At 39.6% G+C, this 19,359-nt stretch overlaps 1 protein-coding gene across 6 annotated transcripts in view; it reads left to right on the top strand.

The window, feature by feature from the left end:
• The window catches only part of ehbp1 (EH domain binding protein 1), a 148,855-nt gene that overhangs the window by 16,449 nt on the left and 113,047 nt on the right, over positions 1-19,359 (top strand). For all 6 annotated transcript variants that reach the window (XM_042009941.1, XM_042009945.1, XM_042009942.1 and 3 more), the window contains 3 exons: positions 554-611; positions 704-799; positions 5,206-5,259. In XM_042009941.1, coding sequence (XP_041865875.1) covers positions 554-611; positions 704-799; positions 5,206-5,259 — 208 coding nt within the window. The remainder of the gene's footprint in view (positions 1-553; positions 612-703; positions 800-5,205; positions 5,260-19,359) is intronic.

Here is a 19,359-nt window from a genome sequence, read left to right as displayed (position 1 = left end):
GTAAAAAAAAAATCTCATTGGCTAAATGTGCCAGACTACTAGAGAAATACCTCTTGACATTTGCAGCTTTAATTCCTGCAGTGTGGGGCTCTACAAAGTATTGATTGTTAAGGTTTAAGGTTTAATCACACTTAAATTGTAAGACAAAAAAAAACAAACATAAGTGACATATATGTTCTACAAGTCAATTGATAGATCCTCCCCCAACTGATAATTTTAATTCTAGGTTGTAAGGAAACAAAATAGGAAAACACCAAGGAAGAATACTCTTGCATGCATGCATGAGACCATGCCCTGTTGTGTATGCTGCAGTCCACAGAGACAAAGCAAGGGGTCAGTTGTCTCATCATGATTTATTCATACCATCAGACTGTGCAGTTGTGTGTGCTAGTGTTCCTTTATATGCATGTTTGTTGTACAAGACTTACCAGAGTTCAAACATTAAGACACAAGCTCAGCTTCTCATTTTGAAGTCAGATGACTAGATTGATGAATTAATGCTTGCTTTGTTTTTTACTCATCTTCTTTTATCTTTTTCCTTCCTGCTTCACAGGCAACCCGACAAGCTGGTGGTGGTTTGGACACGCAGAAGTCGGCGGAAATCCTCAAAGGTTTGTTTTTCAGATGTGGTAGTCTGAAACAAACAAACAAAAACCAATAAAATGTTTTCATTTCTAATTTTTTTTGTCTACCTGTCCTGTAGTCCCACAGCTGGCAGCCTGGCATCAAAAATCCCTACAGAGGAGTTGTGGTGTGGCCTGTACCAGAAAATATCGAGATCACAGTCACTCTTTTCAAGGTAGGCTTTAGTTGTTTAATCTTGAACTAAACAAATTTATAATTTATTTTTTCAGATTTTTAGTATATTTCTTTTTCTGTGTGACTGCATACTTGTACTGATACTGTTGTCGGTAAGTGACACACTTTGTTCACGTATCTGTCACAGTGCTTGGCTTACTTAAACATGCTGGGCCTCTGTGCTGACAGGCGAGCTAACTGCTTAGTGTCCTGTTACCTCCCTTCGCCTTAACCAGGCCTCCATACACAAATATCCACATACCTGTCTCTGTTCTGTAAAGGTGGGCAGCTTTTTACTTTTCACATGTCACAGGTACATTATTAACAAATTATGAAATACTGGGACATTTGACTGAAAACCCTGCAATTGACTCTTAAATGGAAGTTGTACAGGTATGTCTTGTGACTTCATTTCCAGACATTTGTAAAAACATGCAGTAGTATCTGCTTTCATGAGGATCTGTTTTACTTGGTTGGAACCACTGTATGTGCAGATGTATCTTCTCTCTCACTATCCAAGAAAAAGCAATGAAGTATGGATTTTAATGTAACGTGACACAAAGCAAACCTGCTGAAGACAAAGATCATTCACTGTTGGGTAATGCCCAAATCAGGTAACACTGGTTCTGCAGTTTACAAGCTTCATGTCTGTGGAGGTTTTTTATTGATTATTACAACTGGAACAGAAATTAATTAAACACTAAAATGTAGCAGTGATTAACATCTTGCTAGTAGCAGGTAATTGTTGGTGGCAAGGCATTGGAAACATTCCTTGGAAAGTTTGCTCTATATTGACATGATCGAACCACACAGTTGCTGCACATTCATGATGAGAATTTCCCGTTCCACCACATCCCAAAGGTGCTCTATTGGATTGAGATCTGGTGACTGTGGAGTCCAGTGAACTCATTGTCATGTTCAAGAAAGCAGTTGGAGATGATTTGAGCTTTGTGACATCAGAAGATGCTACACTGTGATCATAAAGAGATGGACATGGTCAGCAACAATACTCAGGTAGGCCGTGGTGTTTAAATGATGCTCAGTTGGTGCTAAGGGGCCCAAAGTCTGCCAAGAAGTATGCCCCACACCATTACACTACCAGCACTACCATGAACTGTTGCTACATGGCAGGATTATGAGATGCTTTCATGTTGTTTCCACTAAATTCTAAGCCTACATCTGAATGTGGAGCTGAAATGGAGACTCATCAAACCAGCAACGTTTCTCCATCTTTTATTGTCCAGTGTTGGTGAGTCTGTGTGAATAGTAGCCTCCGTTTCCTGTTCTGAGCTGACAGGAGGCACCCGGTGTGGTCTTCTGTTGCTGTAGCCCATCTGCTTCAAGGTTGGACATGTTGTGTGTTCAGAGATGCTATTCTGCATAACTTGATTGTAACCAGCGGTGATTTAAGTTCCTATTGCTTTCCTATCATCTCCAACCAGTCTCTCCATTTTTACTGACCCCTGACATCAAGGTATTTTGGGCCAGACAACTGCTGCTTACTGGAGATGGATGTGCATAGATCTCAGCAGATCAGCAGTTTCTGAAATACTCAGACCAACCCTTCTGGCACCAACAATCATGTTCAAAGTCATTTAAATCATACCTTGTTCTGGTTGGGAAATGATTGTATAGCCATGGACAGCTACAACACCATAGTGAAGTTCACGGATGACGCTGTGGGAGGATGAGAACCTAGCAGAGCGGTGCCATGCTAACAAGGGAGGAGACAGCAGAGGGACTACACCCCTCTGAGGACTCTGGTGGAGAGGGTGTCCAGTACCTGTGTGTGCACATCACTGAGGACCTATCCTGGACTCTGCACATAGACAGCCAGGTAAAGAAAGCGAGGCAATGAAGGGGGGGAGAGAGTTCTGACTGGCAACAACACCCAGTGGTACGGGAACAGTACTGGCCATGACCGGAGGGCCCTGCAGAGGCTGCTGAGGTCAGGAGACCATACCATGGGTACAACACTCCGCAACCTTCCAGGACAGCCAGGACAAATCTGTCTGTTTGAGCAGCTGCGCTCTGGCCGGCGCCTAAAGCTAATAAGCTAAGACTCAGGACGAGCTTCTTCCCTCAGGCTGTCAGAACCATGAACTCTAGCCTGTTGTGACACTGGCCAGTGTCCTACCTTCTGCTGAAAAACGCTGTCATTACTCATGTCACTTTAACAAGGTTTATATTTTGCACTACCATTGTGAATATATATATATATATATATATATATATATATATATATATATATATATATATATATATATAATTACCCTGTTGTATTTGTTTTTTTTACTACTAGTAAGTAGGTGTGCATGTACGACTGTATTTCACTGCCATCTTGCATGTGACAAAAACAACTTGAAACTTGGATATTTGTGTATGTTATCTAGTTTTATTATCTGGATTTTGTTTGTTTGTTTTTTACTACTTTTATTATATTTTATTAATTTAAATTGTTTTATGTTATTTTTATGATTTTTCTTCCTTATATTTTACTTCGATATTCAGCACTTTGTCGGTGTTAAAGCCCTTTATAAATACATTTATGATGATTTCACATCAGCTGTTGTGCTGCTCTTCCTGCACTCACCAAGCTGCTGGGAAGCAGAGCCCATCTTACACAGAACTCTAGTTGGCAACAATAAGCATTCCTGCTGTAATCATATTTTGATTTGGTTTGTTTTGAGATGAGATGGATCAAGGAGTGTAGAGATGAACTGAAGCAAATCAAAAAACTATTTCAGCTCCTAAAAATACAAATATGTGAGGGATTTGCCAGATGTATTTCAGAGAACTATTTGATTTAAACTGCGCCTGCTGGTCACTGAGGAATGGTTTTAGTCCAGAGTATTTTTTGTTTAAGAGACAGATATCTTGTTGGGCAGAGAAACATGAGGAAGAAGACGTACTTGCTGACGGTGCTGCTCTGATGACACTCCTCATCAGGATTTAGCCACATTTTGTCCAAGGTGTTGCAGCATGTAAAGGTGGCTGCTTTTTTGAAGACATTAAGGCTTTAAGTTGGCAACAATGCAAAGACTTAGTGACTTCAACTTCATCATGTGACGTGTAAAACTTAGCTTGGCTCATCTTGTTTTCTTGAAAGTGTTTTCTAGTTTTATTGGGTTGAGATCTGCAAGACTACATCTTATACTGAAATGCAAGTGGATATGTTACCAAGGTGACACTTCATATTACCTGGAGTCATTTTAAACAGACATTTAAAATAATGTCTGAAATGTATATCTACCTGGTTACTCCACTTTAGATATTACCTCTGTTTGTTGACTGAAGCTGAAGGTGAGTCACCTCAGTATATTCTCATTTCCCTGTCTGGCCCTAAACTCTGCAGTGGGAACAGCTGAGCTCAGCAGTGTTGCAGCATTTACCACAGAGAGATGTGTAACACCAGGCAGCTTCAGCTGCACTTTGTCAATGACAAGAAAGTACTGAAATTAAAAAATAACTTTAGTAGCTGGGGTTTTAGCTATTTATTTTGCAGACAGAACTAGTCCAAGCAGACAATCTGCAGAGTGGGTAGTCGGTTTAGTCTTTAGTGGGAAGTGTATGACATGACGGCATGCTACCAGAATTTTGGCTTGTTTCTAATTGATTGAATCTTTGTTGTGTATTTTTTAATATTGTATCTGGTTGCACAAGGACGGTGAAAACTGGTCACCTGTGAAGATCCTTGTTAATGTTAATGGCAGCAGTGGTGCCTTTAGCTTATGTTTACCAGAAGTACCAAAGTACAACAGGAAACAGAGATGGCTGGTTATTCCGTGCTCTGCTGGCTTTTGGAACAGATGTTTGTGAAATGAAATTTAGGAATCACTTTCTCTAATATTTTTTTCCTAATTAATCTTTTTGTGTCTAAAAGAAAAAAAATAATTGAAAAAGACATTTTTTGAGTTCATTTGATTTTTATATTTGGATTATTTAGTAATATTTAAATCTATTTATGTGTTTGGGAACAACTGTGAAGGTGTAAGCTTGTGTGAATTTTAAAGGAGGCAGGGAGGCGCTGAGAATATCAACACAGAAACAAGCTGGCAGCAAAACTCCCAGAAAGATATAAACACACCAGAAAACAATAAAGTTTTCACATATTGAAATGAGGGTTAGAGTTTACCTTTCTGTTCAGGCATTACAAGCCTGTAAGCAGAAGTGCACAAATCACATTTATCTCAGGGAGTCAGTGGCTCAACCTCAAGTGATTTAAAGTTGCCCCTGTGATGCCTGTGTAAGAAGGGAAATAGGACAGTCAAACCAGGTCAGTGGGTGAGTGGAGCGCTGGAAAAGCTGATAAGGTGTTCCTGAACAGTTTATCTGTGTAAGAAGTCTAATGGTAAAATTAATGAATAACAATATTTTAAATTAATGAGTGTTTTTCTGTCTTTACAGGATCCCCATGCAGAGGAGTTTGAGGACAAAGAATGGACATTTGTCATTGAAAATGTGAGTAGTGTCATCCCTAAAATCTTCATTAGATGTCAGTCTATTTTATTTGGTTGTTTCATGGTTTGCTAGTGTAACAATCCCATTGTTTACTTAGTTTTTTATTACAACTGTGCGGAAACTAGTGGGATATAAGGGGGATAAAAATGTGAGGAATTACCTGATTATGAATTTTCAAAGAACACAAGGCTGTCTGTTCCACTTCATATTAGTCTTTCAATATTTTAAATCTAAGTACATAATCTTTTGTTTTCATGTGCAGATACTGCCACCATGTGGTCAGTTTATGTTACTGCATGCTTCTCAGTCACCCTTGTAAAACATTACCTGTTTTGAGATGACATAAAGACATGACTGCATTCTGTGTTTGTGGTAGTAACAGCCTGCACTTTAGCAGTGTGTCTTTTACAGGTCACTACACCACAAGTTTCTGGTGTTTCCATTAGTTTTATCACATTTTCCATAATAATAATAATCACTTATGATAATCAGTTATTTTCCTATCCCGATCTTTGTTTTGGTCTCTATGCTCAACTCAATGAAAACAATGAAGAGAGAAATTTATGGTGCAGTTTGTGAGAGCTAAATGTGAAAAATTACGGGTAAAAGAGAAAGGTCAAGTCTGCCAAGAAACTGGAAAAGTTCATCTTATTATTTGGTGTTTCTGTGCATTTGTCACACATTTAGTGACTTGCTGAGCAAATTATGCCCTTTATAGTTAAACATTAGTCTTTTATTCTTCAGGTTGTTCTGGATCTTTTTCACGTGAAAAGTAGATGCTACAATCAGAAAATTACAGTGTATTGTAGTTTTGTTTCCCCCATCATGTATCTCAGAAAACACAACACCACCGCTGCATGTGTGAGAACAGCTCACTCACAAGCACCTTGTGGTTTTAAAACAGCATGAACATCAGTAAAGGGGTTTGAAAGGTTCCTAAATTTAACAATAGATGAGGTAAATTGAAGCTTTATGTTCACTGCTGTAAACTATGATTTCAAGCATGCAGGCCGAAACAGTACATACGCACAGATTTAAAAGAAAAAGAATATCTGATTAAAAAAGGTATAATAATTCAGCTTGTGGGTCAGAACTTCTCACCTGTCAGTTAGATCTTCTATGCCTTAAGCTGGGCTGTACGCTTGTTGTTGTTGTATATTAAGCCAGCTGTACCTCTTCTCAGATGCTTTAGTCAGAGTGGCTTCACTCACTTATGTCCTGTATCTATTTCATTTCTGCATACATGTGACACGTCAAACTAATTAAGTCAAATTGTATGAAATTGGTCTTGTTCTTTCTTCAGTTTTTAGTCAGTAAATTACCCTTTTATTATTTGAACATGCATAAAAGCTTTAAAGGAACAATGTCCTCCATGCAGACACTGAAGTAAGAATTAATACGTTTATGTGGAAGCCAGTGTTTGCATGTCACTATTAGGATGTAATCAGCTCATCATTCTGTCTATTTATTCATTTATTGGTCAAGTTTGAAATGATTTTAATTTAAGAGATTACTGAAGTTTACTGTGTTTGACTTTTCAGATACACTAAAGTAGTTTTAAAGATTTTTAAATGAGACAAAACTGACAGATGGGGTGAAGTTTATTTATTTATGTTTCCCCTTTATTTAAATTAAATATTGTATTTTACACAGGGATTGGCTTTCTGTAGTGCTGGTTTAAGAAATGAATCTTTAAACTTTACCAGCCGTTAAGTCTCTAAAACAAAAAGTGAGCAGTAGTTCTAGAAAAAGCAGATACATGTTAAATGAGTACTCACTCAAACCAACTTCCAAGTGCCCTGAGGTGCCTTCAGAAAGAGGACGCACACTAGAGATCAGCAAAGAACCCCTGACCTCCCACCTAAGACTTCCCAACCCTTTTTTCCCCCTTAAAGAATGTTGGTGGGAAAAATGGTTGGTGAGCTGGCTGTCACTTGCTGTACACTTCAAACTCAAAGGAATGACAGCAAACACTGCTCCACCTTTCTTTTTTGACAGAGAGTTAAGAAGACAAGCAGGTCAGCCAGTGTTTTCTGGCCAGAGCGTGGGAGAGCGCAAGAACGACAGAAAAAAAGACAAGTTTGTGGGTTTGCCTGTGTCTCTGCATACCTGACTAATGACAGAAAGATCAAAGCCACACTAGTCTCCTGATGGCAGGAATGGAGAACACAGGAGGGAAGAATGATTGGGAGGGAGAGGGCAACCTTACACCTTCCACACACTCAGATGTTTCAGCTTGATATTTGCTTCCTATATATGGGGAATATGGGATATCACTTCCCGCTGGGAGCTTTTATGTAAAACAAAATCTACTAAATTGTTGAGACATTAGTATCTTTGTTTTTGAGATTTGTAAACTACTAAATTATTCATCTAATATGTAGTATTAGTAGGGTAAAACTTAAAAAAAAATGCATTAAAAAATAGAAATGCATTAACCCTTAAAACTCTGCAAGCACCTGAGTGCTTTCGCTTGTATTGTCACCCATTTCTCAGTAGGCGTGTTTATCTCTACATTGGGATGCATTACTTACCCTTTACATACTGAAGTTTTCCAGGCATTTACATCACGTCCAGGAGGTTTACAGTCCAGCCACACTATGAAGTGTCTATTCAGAGAGACTGTATGGCAAATCCACAATGAGTGATCCATAATAACACAATTATTTATCAGACCATCGTAATAAAATAAAGGTCGCTATCACTACTTTGTTTGCTAAGAGACCACTATTCTTACCTGGAAAGTATGAGGAAGCCACTTCCTGTCAACATTTCGACCAATCAGATAGCTTAAATTGATGGTAATGTCCAATCAGGTGCAGCCAAAGATCAACAAGGGACAAGAAAGTTTTACATCTGTCTGAAAAGAATAAAAATAATTGTCCTCTATGGCAAGAATGAAGTAAAGATGTTTTAAGATACGGTGACACAAAGACGAGCTGAGTTGGAGTCGGTTTTGTTAGAGTAGTAGGTAAATAAATAACTGTAAATAGCAAAAACACCTGCAGGAAGAATTGTGTTTTTGTTTCAATGGCAGTATTTTTCTCTTGAAAGCTAAGACTTGAGAGAATGATGTGCAAATGAGAAAAGACTTGGTCACTGTTGATCTGTGTGTTACTCTACAAAGTACTGTTAGTAATAAGTTTAGTTTTGGGTGTTTTTGGTTAGCTTTTATGGTGCTATATCTATTGATACATTTTACATAATTGTAGCCGCATAATCTGACAACTGAGTCCTTAAAAATAACGTTTGTATGGTGACTGTTTAAAAGGGTTGGGATTCTACGTGCATTCTTACATAAAAATAAAAAAGTGGAACAAAAATAGCCAAAAATGATGTGGAGTTTTAAGGTTTGATACATACATTCATTAAAAAATAGAAGTAAAAATAACATTTACTGCCACTAGAGCCTGATATAACACAAATGGAAGTAAATATGAGTAGAAGTTATGCAACTATAAACTGACCACAAGATGGCAGTCTACTCCAAGATCAGTAAGAGCTTTTTTTCAAGCAGCTATGATGAAATCTGTTGGCTCCTTATGCCAGCTCTGTTTGTTTGTGTACAATATGTATGTCAGTGGGTAAAGTATCCCTGTGTTCCTGCATATGTTTTTTTGAAAGACGTGATGAATCAACATCATTTAAACATATTATATCTGATCACACTTTCCTCTTGCTGAACTTGTGCATTCATTAATGTACAGAGAGCTCAAATCTCCCATGCAACCTCCCCCATTCAGGTATCTAAACTAATATAAAGTCAGGACACATGAATGAATGCAGCAGTGAGTGCTGCTCTTAATAGGAGGAACAGAAGAAGAGGAGAGGTGAGTTCTCCTGACCCCTCATCAGACGGCGAAGGAGAAAAGGGGAAGAATACGCCATTGTGCCCCAGCGCTGAAGATGATGAAATTCAAGATCCCCGCGCTCTGGCTTCGTCTTAATCTTGGGGCCCAACCTCGCGCTAGGCTAATCCCTCTCCGTTGAATTACTGGCCCTGGCTAGATTGTATTTTGTCATTGAAAATGGTAGTGTCAAACACTACCTTTTTCTCTCCTCTATTTGTTCGTCTGCCAAGACGAATCGCATAATCAAAAGATGGAGAGAGAGCAAAGAAGAGAAAGTGATGGAGAGAGAGGTGGAAACCTGCAAATGGCTGCACAGTAGTATCTCTAAATTGCATGCTACCCTTTCCTTTCACCCTTTTTCAAACAGGCACATATTATCAAAAAAGGTGGGCAAATTGAGAGTCAAAAGATTGGATGGCTATATTTGAAGGCATTGTGCTGACGGGCTCTTTTGTGTGTGTATGTATGTCTGTGTGCATTCTCCTTGCGTTTGCATATCAGCTAAAGCTGGAGATTGGAGACCAACTTCCCTCATCTTCAAAGCTTTGTGAGAGGATTTAAATAACGCACACAGACACACACAGAGGACTGTTGTATTTAAAGTGAGAAGCTATCATGTCTGAATACATTGAATATACAGCGATACGGAATCCAAAGCCCACTATACTTGCCCCCCCATCTTTCACCCTCTAAGTCATACTTCAACATTTTTCACTAGCATTACATGAATGTCACCAGGGAAGGAAGGAATTTTTAAATCTGTATGGCCGCTCTGCCATAGCCTGTCTGACGCGTATCAACAATAGAAATGTTGACTTTTAAATATCCTCTTGAAGTATGGCTTTTTAAGATCTAGCACTTAGCTTTAGCTGTGTTTTGAATAATATAGAATGGCTTGAAGAGACCGTTTGTTCTGGTTTTGTTACCATACCTGTATTATGTTTTACAGTAGCCCAAAATCTACAAGTTAATCTTAAAACAGGCATTTTTCATGTTTTTGTGTGCTTGTGCAAGTGTGTGTGCATTTTTTTTTTTTTTTTAAACCTTGTCCTGTCGCACATCATGACAGCAGAATGATGGTCTGACTGTCATGTTGTGCCGAACAGATTTGCTTTCCCAAAGGGAGCATTATGGATATGAGGCTTCCTATGATACTTAAGTGTTATTCTTTTTATTTATTTATTTATTTTTTAATTTGTTTAACGCCAAATATACTGAATGCTGTACCTGAGAGGGAGAAAAGAAGAGTGTGAAGAGAGGAAAAAGGAGACAAAATGCAAAATATAGAAAGTATCAATTGTACAATGAGACAACCAGCTGCTACACCTGAAAGAAACTCAGCATAAAACATCCTAAAGCCTCTGTAAGAAAAGACAGGAAACAATCATCGGGAGCACCTGTAGGAAGACATGTTTGTGTATTTAAATGACGACTATAGTTTCTTCTATGTGGATGTAAAGTAAGAGAAGGGAAAAAAGATGGTTCTAGTAGTTGTCATATGACAGTCCAAAGCTAGATGTCAATCAATCCTACACACTACACCTTTTTAATGACTCATTTTTGCTTTTAACCTCCTAAATGATTATGTATATATTTTGTCAGATACAATTACAAAGTTACAATAAAAATCATCAATCTTTATGTTGCTTAAATGACTTATTGTATTAATCCTTTGACATTGAAAGAAAACGGTATATTGGACCATTTTGTCACATTTCGCATGGAAAATAGGCATTTTGTATACTAAATGTTTGATTGTATGCAGTATGTATGTATAGGGGGATTTTCATCATGGCTTATGATAATGCTTCACCCCTTCAGTCATAATCCTCCTGGTTTCTTTCCTTTACTCTTCATCTTTTTCCCCCTGTCTGTCTCTCTTTCAGTCTTCTGTCTGAGGTGAAGTCCTGTCTATTGTGGACCACATCCAACTCCATTAAGTCCATTTCCACCCCACATACCTCCCACTTGCACCTTGTAACACACTCACACTGTGACATACTGACACACACACACAGACACAGTGAAAAACCATGACACCTTACCACTCACACACACAACACACTTCCACCCTCTTTACACACATCCTCCCTAACACAGCCCTTCTTTCTGTATTGTACCCTGACCATGGTACCATGGTACCCCCCCCCCCCCCCATCTCTCTGTCTGGAACATATTACGTAGGCCAGTGGCTTGTGAGCACTGACTGGGCCTCTGGGAAGAAAAACACAATTATTTCAGCCCTCGGCTATTCACGCAAAGGTGACAAAAGCTGGTATGAAGTATGAAATCCCCAAAGTTTCTCCCGTGCCGCGGACGACAAATTGGGATTAATTTGGGCTCACGTGCACGTGTGTCCCAAAAGTTTTCACCTTTGCTCATTTCTTATTTCTTAAATAGTTTAGTGAACTCAACTGTTTATGTCTTTCAAATTGTCATTTTGAATAGAAAATATTTTACAGTTAAAAGCCGGGAGGATGTACATGTTTTGTGTGTGTGTGTGGTAAGAAGCCAAGAGGGTCTTAGCAGTGGATCACACATTCACACATGCTTCCCAAATTAATTTAATTAATTGCCCCAAGGAGAGAGGACAGATGCTTGTGATTACCCCCCACATGCAGACCCCATCCTGCGCAAGCACATACACACACCACATGAGAGACGCACACACATAAATATTAAAACTCTAAATGCTGCCATTTTCTGCCTGCGTTTAAATGAAGTGCATTTTTTAATGCACTTGTGCATGAGTCACACACTTTGTAAGAATATGGACAAAATACACAACTCCCAGACACACACACTCACACACAAATAACATATTAATTTAGAGCATGCATGTATCTGTTTCTTCTTTAGTGTTTGTGAGAAACTGGACTTGTGTCTGGGGAGCTGTATATTTGTCTGTGTGTCCAGTCAGTTTTGTTTTAGGTGTTTGTGGGTTGTAGGTGGCTGTGGAGGCCGGGTGGTCCCTCCTGTCGCCATAATAGGCTTACTGGCCCCTAATCCAGACCACACCACCCCGTCACATGGCTGATCTGCTGACTAACTGCTACCAATGCCATGAGTTTTGTGTGTGTCCTGAGCTACGTCTCTGTGCAGGTGTCATGACTGTCTGAGCTGGTGTGGGTGGTGTTCGTTTGGGAGACTGTGTATGTGTATTCTTAATTCTGTGTGCTCATGTGTGTCAGTAATGGTTTGTTGCCAATCCAGGGAGCAAATCTACCTTTTTTTTTTACTCTTTTACTTGATTTTAAATTGAAGATTTTGATTAGATTGGGGGGGTACACCTGTCTTCTTTTATTAGTTTTTCATATTAACACATTAAACTCTTAATTATAATCTCATTTAGATTATTAATACATAATTTGCATTAAAAATGATGTGCATTGTTTTACATAATGTACCTTAAAGCATCAGTTTACTTGCACATATGCTCTGCTTTGTACAGCTTTTGGTAGTGTTGCTTGGCACATACCATATCTTCTATTTTGGTGTGTTTGTATGTCTGTCTTTGCCTACATACACGTGTTTGTTATTTAAACTGAGTAAACTGTTGCCGTTGTTTATGTTGATCTGCGATTATCTTTTCCATTTAACTCTGTTTCCGTTCATGCATTCTCTCCTCATATTGTTTAATCCATTTTTCTGTTTTATCCTTGTCCCTTCGATGCTTTCGTCTTTTGTCCTTGTACGCTCCTCATGCTGTGTGTGCAAGAGAGAGAGAGAGACATATGTTTGCAGTGTGTTTTGTGCATACAGTCTGTGTATGTTGTTTACGCTTGCATGTGTGATTCTGTGTTTGTGTGACTTGTCCCACTGGTCCAGGTTGTGACCTTGGCTTTCATCTCCTTAGTCTGAGGCTCCTGCATCCCGCTGTGATCCGCTCCCAGCCAACAACACAGCAGATGTCACCAGACACTGCAGCAAACACTACACATGTAGACCGTCTCATTCACATACATGTCTCTTTGTAACACATGCACATAAGCACACAAACAGACCTGCACATGTGTAAGCGTACGGACACTCACTCACACAAAGACACATACTGGTACATTTATAACACATGCAAGCTGAACCTGCCCAAATGGGATTTTGTTTGACCCCAAATAAACGTCAAAACATAGTGGCACCTGGGAAACATCCTAACTTCCTTTGTGGCCATTACATTGTGGAGCTCACAACTGAAGTTAGAATATTGTGACTTGAAATGTTGATGCTATAAACTGCAGATCAGACTCACCTCATTCGTGACATGCTTCATGTATACCAAACAAGAAACCAAAACATACTTAGTGTTTAAAACCACAATTCTTGAGTCATATTGTTTATCACTCCTACAGCTTGGTATGGATCTGCAACGGTCTAAAATAAGGGGGGAAAAAAGCAAATATTTAAAAACAGATGTTTAGTTTAAAATGCAGGAGACTATAGTGGGGTAAAGTGGTCCGAGACATTTTACTACAGAACTGCAGTACTTTCACATGTCTGTAACAGTATGATGATGCTTTCTGTGCCAGTCCTGTTCAGATCCTGCAGAATGGCTGCTTGCTATGTTGAGGCTTGTACCAGTCTGAACACAAAAACAAGATATCTTCTCATCTTATTCCTTTTAATGCCATTTTGTCCCCTAACTGACCCAGAAGACACACACACTTGTTCACCTCCAAATATACAAGATTTTAAAGTTCAGCTGAGGTTACTCTTGTCAGGAAGGGATAGAAAGAGGTGGTGTTTAACAAAAAGTGAGGCATTTAGATTATTTCTTTGTTAGTGAAGTGGAAGACTTGGATGCTTTGTTCTTAATCTTTATAGTCTCCTTAGTTTTCCTTTTTTTAAATGGTAATTTCTCAGTGGTACAGTCGTGATGTCTCCTGGTTGTACCTTATTGGCTGCCACGCCCTCTCTTATCAGTCATCACTGGGATTGTCCTCTATCACTTCATGGCTTCACATGCTCTCACCTGCCCTTCTCCTCTGTTGACTCTAATCCGACTTTTCCTCCTTGTCAACCCCCGCATCTTGCCTTGTTTTTGGTGTCATGTTATAAATGGGGATGATGGGCAGTCAGAATATTCTGGTGGGACGTGAGGTGCAATCGGGCAGCGTCAGCAGAACAATTATTATCTCACCGTCTTGGTTATTTATTTTACCCCTGTGCGACTTAAGATGGCTGCTCGCGATGTAGACAGGCCTGTGTGGCCCCGCCAAACACTGGCCCCCTTCAAATCCCCCTGTTTATCCACAAGCTTGACCCACTAGGTCCGAGTGGGCGGTACATACACCAGGTAGATAGCTGTGATATGTATGCAGTGACGATGGTGAGGCATCCGTGATTAACATTGTGTGAGATTATCTTCTAAAAATCCGCTCAGAGTGAGTACGTGCAAGTGTCTGTTTGTATATGAACTTTTAAGGAACTGAACACACAGAGACACACAGTTACTGGCAAACTGAGGCAGCTGTTCTGCTAAGTGACAATGAATAGGGTCTTGTGATGTGCTCTGATGCCACTGCTAAGCCAGCCACTGACAGTTATGCTGATCCCTAACTATGCTCTGTTTGGAACATAAATCTGTTTTCAGAGTGCCGCTCTCAGAGAATCTAGGGTCAGGAATACATCAATGTTGAGGAGACATGGCAAAGGATGTCGTCTTTCTGTGTAACTCTGAGCTAGAAAGCTGTTAGAGGCAGTCAGATGACCCTTGACCTCCTTAATGCTTATTGGTTTTGAGTCCTCTATGGATTTGTAAATTGCAGGTTGCCCTCCTGTTTCACCACCTCAAAGTCAGACAAAGATCATCGGCACACAGGACATAAATGGCTGATCTGCAGCATGCTGGGAGCGGCTTGTGTTTTTGTCACATGTAAATGCATATAAATAAAATTTAGGAGCCCTATTGTTCCTTCATGAAAAAAATGAATTTAAAAGAACTAAGCACTCACCCATGCACACACACATACGCATGCACGCACACTAAGGCACACCGGCTTCTTATCCAATCCCTCCACTAATTCCCCCTTGGTAGAAGGTGTTCATTGTTTCTCTTTCATTCTAATCTCTGCCTCTCCTTTTTTTCAAAATCCATATTAGATTCTCTTTGAGTTGGCCACAATCGGAGGCACTGGAGCAGAGCATCACCCTGCTAATGCTCTTTGTCTCCCCAGATTTGTCACTTAGCATGGAGAGTACACCTTTGTCATGGAGCAGGGTGGGAGAGAGGCAGACTCTCACTTGGGGCAATTGTTTCTTGTCAGAGGCCATCTCAAACCCCCCTGCCCACCACCACCACCTCCTCCTCCCCTTAAGCAAATCAGCTTTGCTCTGGATTAGAGCCCTATCATAGCTCTGTCAGATCTCAGCAGCCTGCCAAAAACCACTAAAACAAACAGATCCTTAATGTGAGAATGAAATGAAATGACTTTCATCATTTAAAAACAAAACATTCCCATCAATTGTTCACCTGGAAATCATTGTTGGATATCTGATAAATATAGATGTCCTAGTCTGATTTATCAAAACAACCCCTAGAATCTCTTAACACCCTTCTGCCATCTTGGAGCAAAACTTAAACGGTATCATCAAGCTTTCATTGCTCAACTTGGTCAGTCAAAAAAACTTGCATTGCAGTTTTATAGAAAATCACTTATTACCTTTTGATATAGTTAATCTTTAGCAGTGCTACTCATTTCAGTCCTACATGGGCCACAATCCTGCAGGTTTACAATGTAGTCCTGCTTCAACACACCTGATTCAATGAAATGGATCTAAAAGCCTATCGAGTCCATCACCGTGACTCATTAATTTGAGTCAGGTGTGTTGGAGCAGGGATGCATGAAAAACCTGCTGGATTGTGGCCCTCTTGGGACCGAATTGAGTAGCCCTGCTTTAGAGGTTATGGGCTACAATCAAACAACAACTTGGATAACTTAATAGTTTTCTGGAGAAAACTTTACAAAGATAACAGGGAGATTCGGTGATGTGTTGGACATCTTTAATCCCAGTTATAGTAGTTTACACAGTTTCCTTTGTTGGTTTCATTGATGCCACAGATTTGACACTTCGTAAAGGGAGTAAAGTCTTTCTCCTGACCCCAGTGTGTATCTTTTGTCATGGTTGTTTTAAAAACCAAGAAGTTTCTCTCTACATCGTTTAGGGTAAACTTGCCACCAGCTCTCAGACATTAGTCTGTGCAGTCTGTTTCCACTGGAAAACTTTTAACAGTTTGCTCGGTTAAATCCAAGCAAAGCGTTTTGTTTTGGTGTGCTTATATAAGCCTTGACTGGTATGACACCCCACCTAATTCACTCTTTTCATACACTCTAATCTGACTTCATACATGTACAGACACACACACAGGTGCCCGTACCATCGAAGATGCCTGCCACCATGGTGAATCTGCTGGCTTGATATCTGAACTGCTGCTTCATGCACACGGAGTAATCAATCCCAGATATGGTAGCTTGGGGGTTTTGGCTTAGTGGTTGTGTGTGTGGTGATGTTATTGGCCATTATAGGCCTCTATGATGGCCAGAGATGGTAAAATGGCAAAAAAAGTGATGAGCAGGCACTTCATAGACCAGAAATGAACTCTAGCTAATCCCTTCAACCTATCTTTCCCTCTTTCACCCTCCTCCTCATGGCTGTCCTCTCCCCTTGTACCGTCTCCCTCATTTTCTCTATCTTTTTTCCCTTTTCTGGACTTTTTTCTGTCAGTCTTCTTGGCAGCAGTCTCTCTGTCTTTCTCTCGTCTTATTTTACCCTTCTCTCTTTCCTTTTTTTTGACCACCTCCCTTCATTGCAAACCCCCCTATGTCCCTTTCTTTCTCCAGCAGAAGTGCCGAGCCCGGGCTTTTGCCTGTTGGTAATTTATTTTCCCATTAGCCCCCTGTCTGAAGTGCATGCTCTGGGTCTGAGTGTGTGTGTGTGGGGGGGGCACTGAGGGCCACCCAAAAGAAAGACCTGAAGAGTAGAAAAGAGAAGGGCACCCTGGACACACTGATAAGAAGAAAAAGAGAGAGGGAGGGAGGACGGATGGATGGTGGAGACAGAAATGGAGAAAGAGAAGACGTAAGATACCAGTTTGGTGTCTAAACATTTTTGCTTTTGAGCTGTGATGCAGACTAGTTAGAAAAGCTGAATAAAAACGACAGATGTCAGTGATCTCTAAAAACTGAAGAGATAAATCACCCACACAGCAAAATCATTTGGTTGTCAATTCATCATTTTTTCATTCATCAAGCAAAAATGTCAAACACAGAAATGACGATTTGTTTTCTCTTTTTCTGCTTCTTTTAACAACAGTGACTCTAGTTTTCAACTTGGACTTTTTAAAACTGAGACGCACGTCTCTTACTTATTCGGTGAACCAACACACTAATCATCAGCAGAGGTTATTTTCAAGCCCAGTGTTTGCGCAAATGATGTTGTCATAGCCCCGAAATCCCATAGAAAACTTAGATAGTCATTATGTCTGTGCTTCACAATGAGCTTCTTGAAGGGTTGGGCAATCTCATTTTGGCTGAATGCTCAGTAATAGGTCTCTGGTGGGTCCAAAACCTGGGCTTACTGTAACAAAAAATGAGGTTACATACAACGTTGTTACACTTTGTGACACTGGGTCAAAAGGGATTTTAATGATGATAATTTAATTGATATAGATTTACTTTTTTTTTTACTATCCCTCAAATGTCAGGGAACTATTACACTTGCAATATAGAAAATAAATAATTGAACAATTTCAAGATATTTTAGTTGTTCATCACGCTATCCTCAAATAATCTCCAACAAAGATCCTCAAAATACTTTTTAGCTTTTTAAAGCATAACCAGTAACTTTTTAATGCTTATTTTTTCCAATAAACATTTTTTTTGTGCCCAACAAAGTGACCGTCAGTGAGACAACACCAGGACACACAATGAAGCCTTCAGGAATTCACCTAAGTATTAATATCTGCTTGAACTAAATGACAAGTTGAACCATTTTCCAGCCAAGTTTGTTTTAAAAATGTTCAATTCACAGGTATGTAATCACAGTACAGCCATATCATTTACCTTACAGCTCAGTAATATTATGTTCCAGTATCTCAATGAAAACTACATCACTATACATAAAGTTTCACATTTCTGTCTTTTTATTTTTCTGATGGTTTGTGTGCTGCTGAGTACAGATGCAGCATTACCAACAGGATCGGTTCTATTACGCAGGTCAAGACTAGCTTCCCTTCTGAGCTTCTAGCATCCTTGAGGCTGTCACCAGGTTTTGATGAGATAGAATTTGGAGAAACGTCTGTGTTTTACTTTTAGTCGTGTAGATTTGCTTTGACATCAACCTCCAGAGTCTACTTTACTGTTTCGTGACTGGGAGGAGAAAAGTAATTCAGTTTAGTTGTTAACATATTCCCCTTTTTCACATTAAAATGAACCAATTACCATTTAATCCCAGCATTTGTGCAATTAGAGCAGCTACACTGACATTTAAAATGACTGACAGCTGCTACACCCCAACCACATAGAGGCCATCGGATCATCAAACAGCGATTACTGGTAATATAATATAATAGAACTGTCGGTGCCTTTAGGTTTTCCCCCAGCCTAGAACAGTTTGATTGTTGCTGTTTACCCAAACATCATCACAGTCAGCTTTTCATGAGTAAATTCCTGTGCCGATTGTTCCTGTACTTGGTAATAATACGCCTGTCTGATCCTTATTCAGTTTTACACAAAAAGGACAAGGTGTCTGCAGCTCACTGTCATTCAAAACCATATTCATGCAACACTGTGGCACACACGGTGCTGAAATCCACCATCCTCTCCTTTAAAACAAGCCTAATCCTGCTCTTGTTGCAGCTAATCGCTCTCCTCCTGCTCTCGGCCCTTACTTTCTTCTCACACTTTTCCCTCGACAGTTTGTCAACCTTTTGTCATATTTCTGTTGTTTACATCGCCTGGGAAATGCGGTGGAAAATATTTCTATTTTAATTCTGGCCCACAATGTGGTTTTAATGTGGAAAAATCCTGTGGTTGTGCTTTAGTTCTTATCTAACAGAGAAACTCAGTCCTTATGTGTCCATGTGACGATGCACATGAAAGCCATTTGCACAGTTCATTCCATTATCAAGACTATTGTTATTGTCATTCACATAATCAAAGATATGGTATAGCATGCCTTTTATATCTATTGTTGCTTTTAAAATGCACACACACGTTGCTGGGGGAAAATAAATCCTTACATAGAATAGTAGCGG

The sequence above is a fragment of the Melanotaenia boesemani genome, chromosome 16 (genome assembly GCF_017639745.1).
Source record: "Melanotaenia boesemani isolate fMelBoe1 chromosome 16, fMelBoe1.pri, whole genome shotgun sequence".
NCBI lineage: Eukaryota > Metazoa > Chordata > Actinopteri > Atheriniformes > Melanotaeniidae > Melanotaenia > Melanotaenia boesemani.
This window is presented reverse-complemented; position numbering and strand designations above follow the sequence as displayed.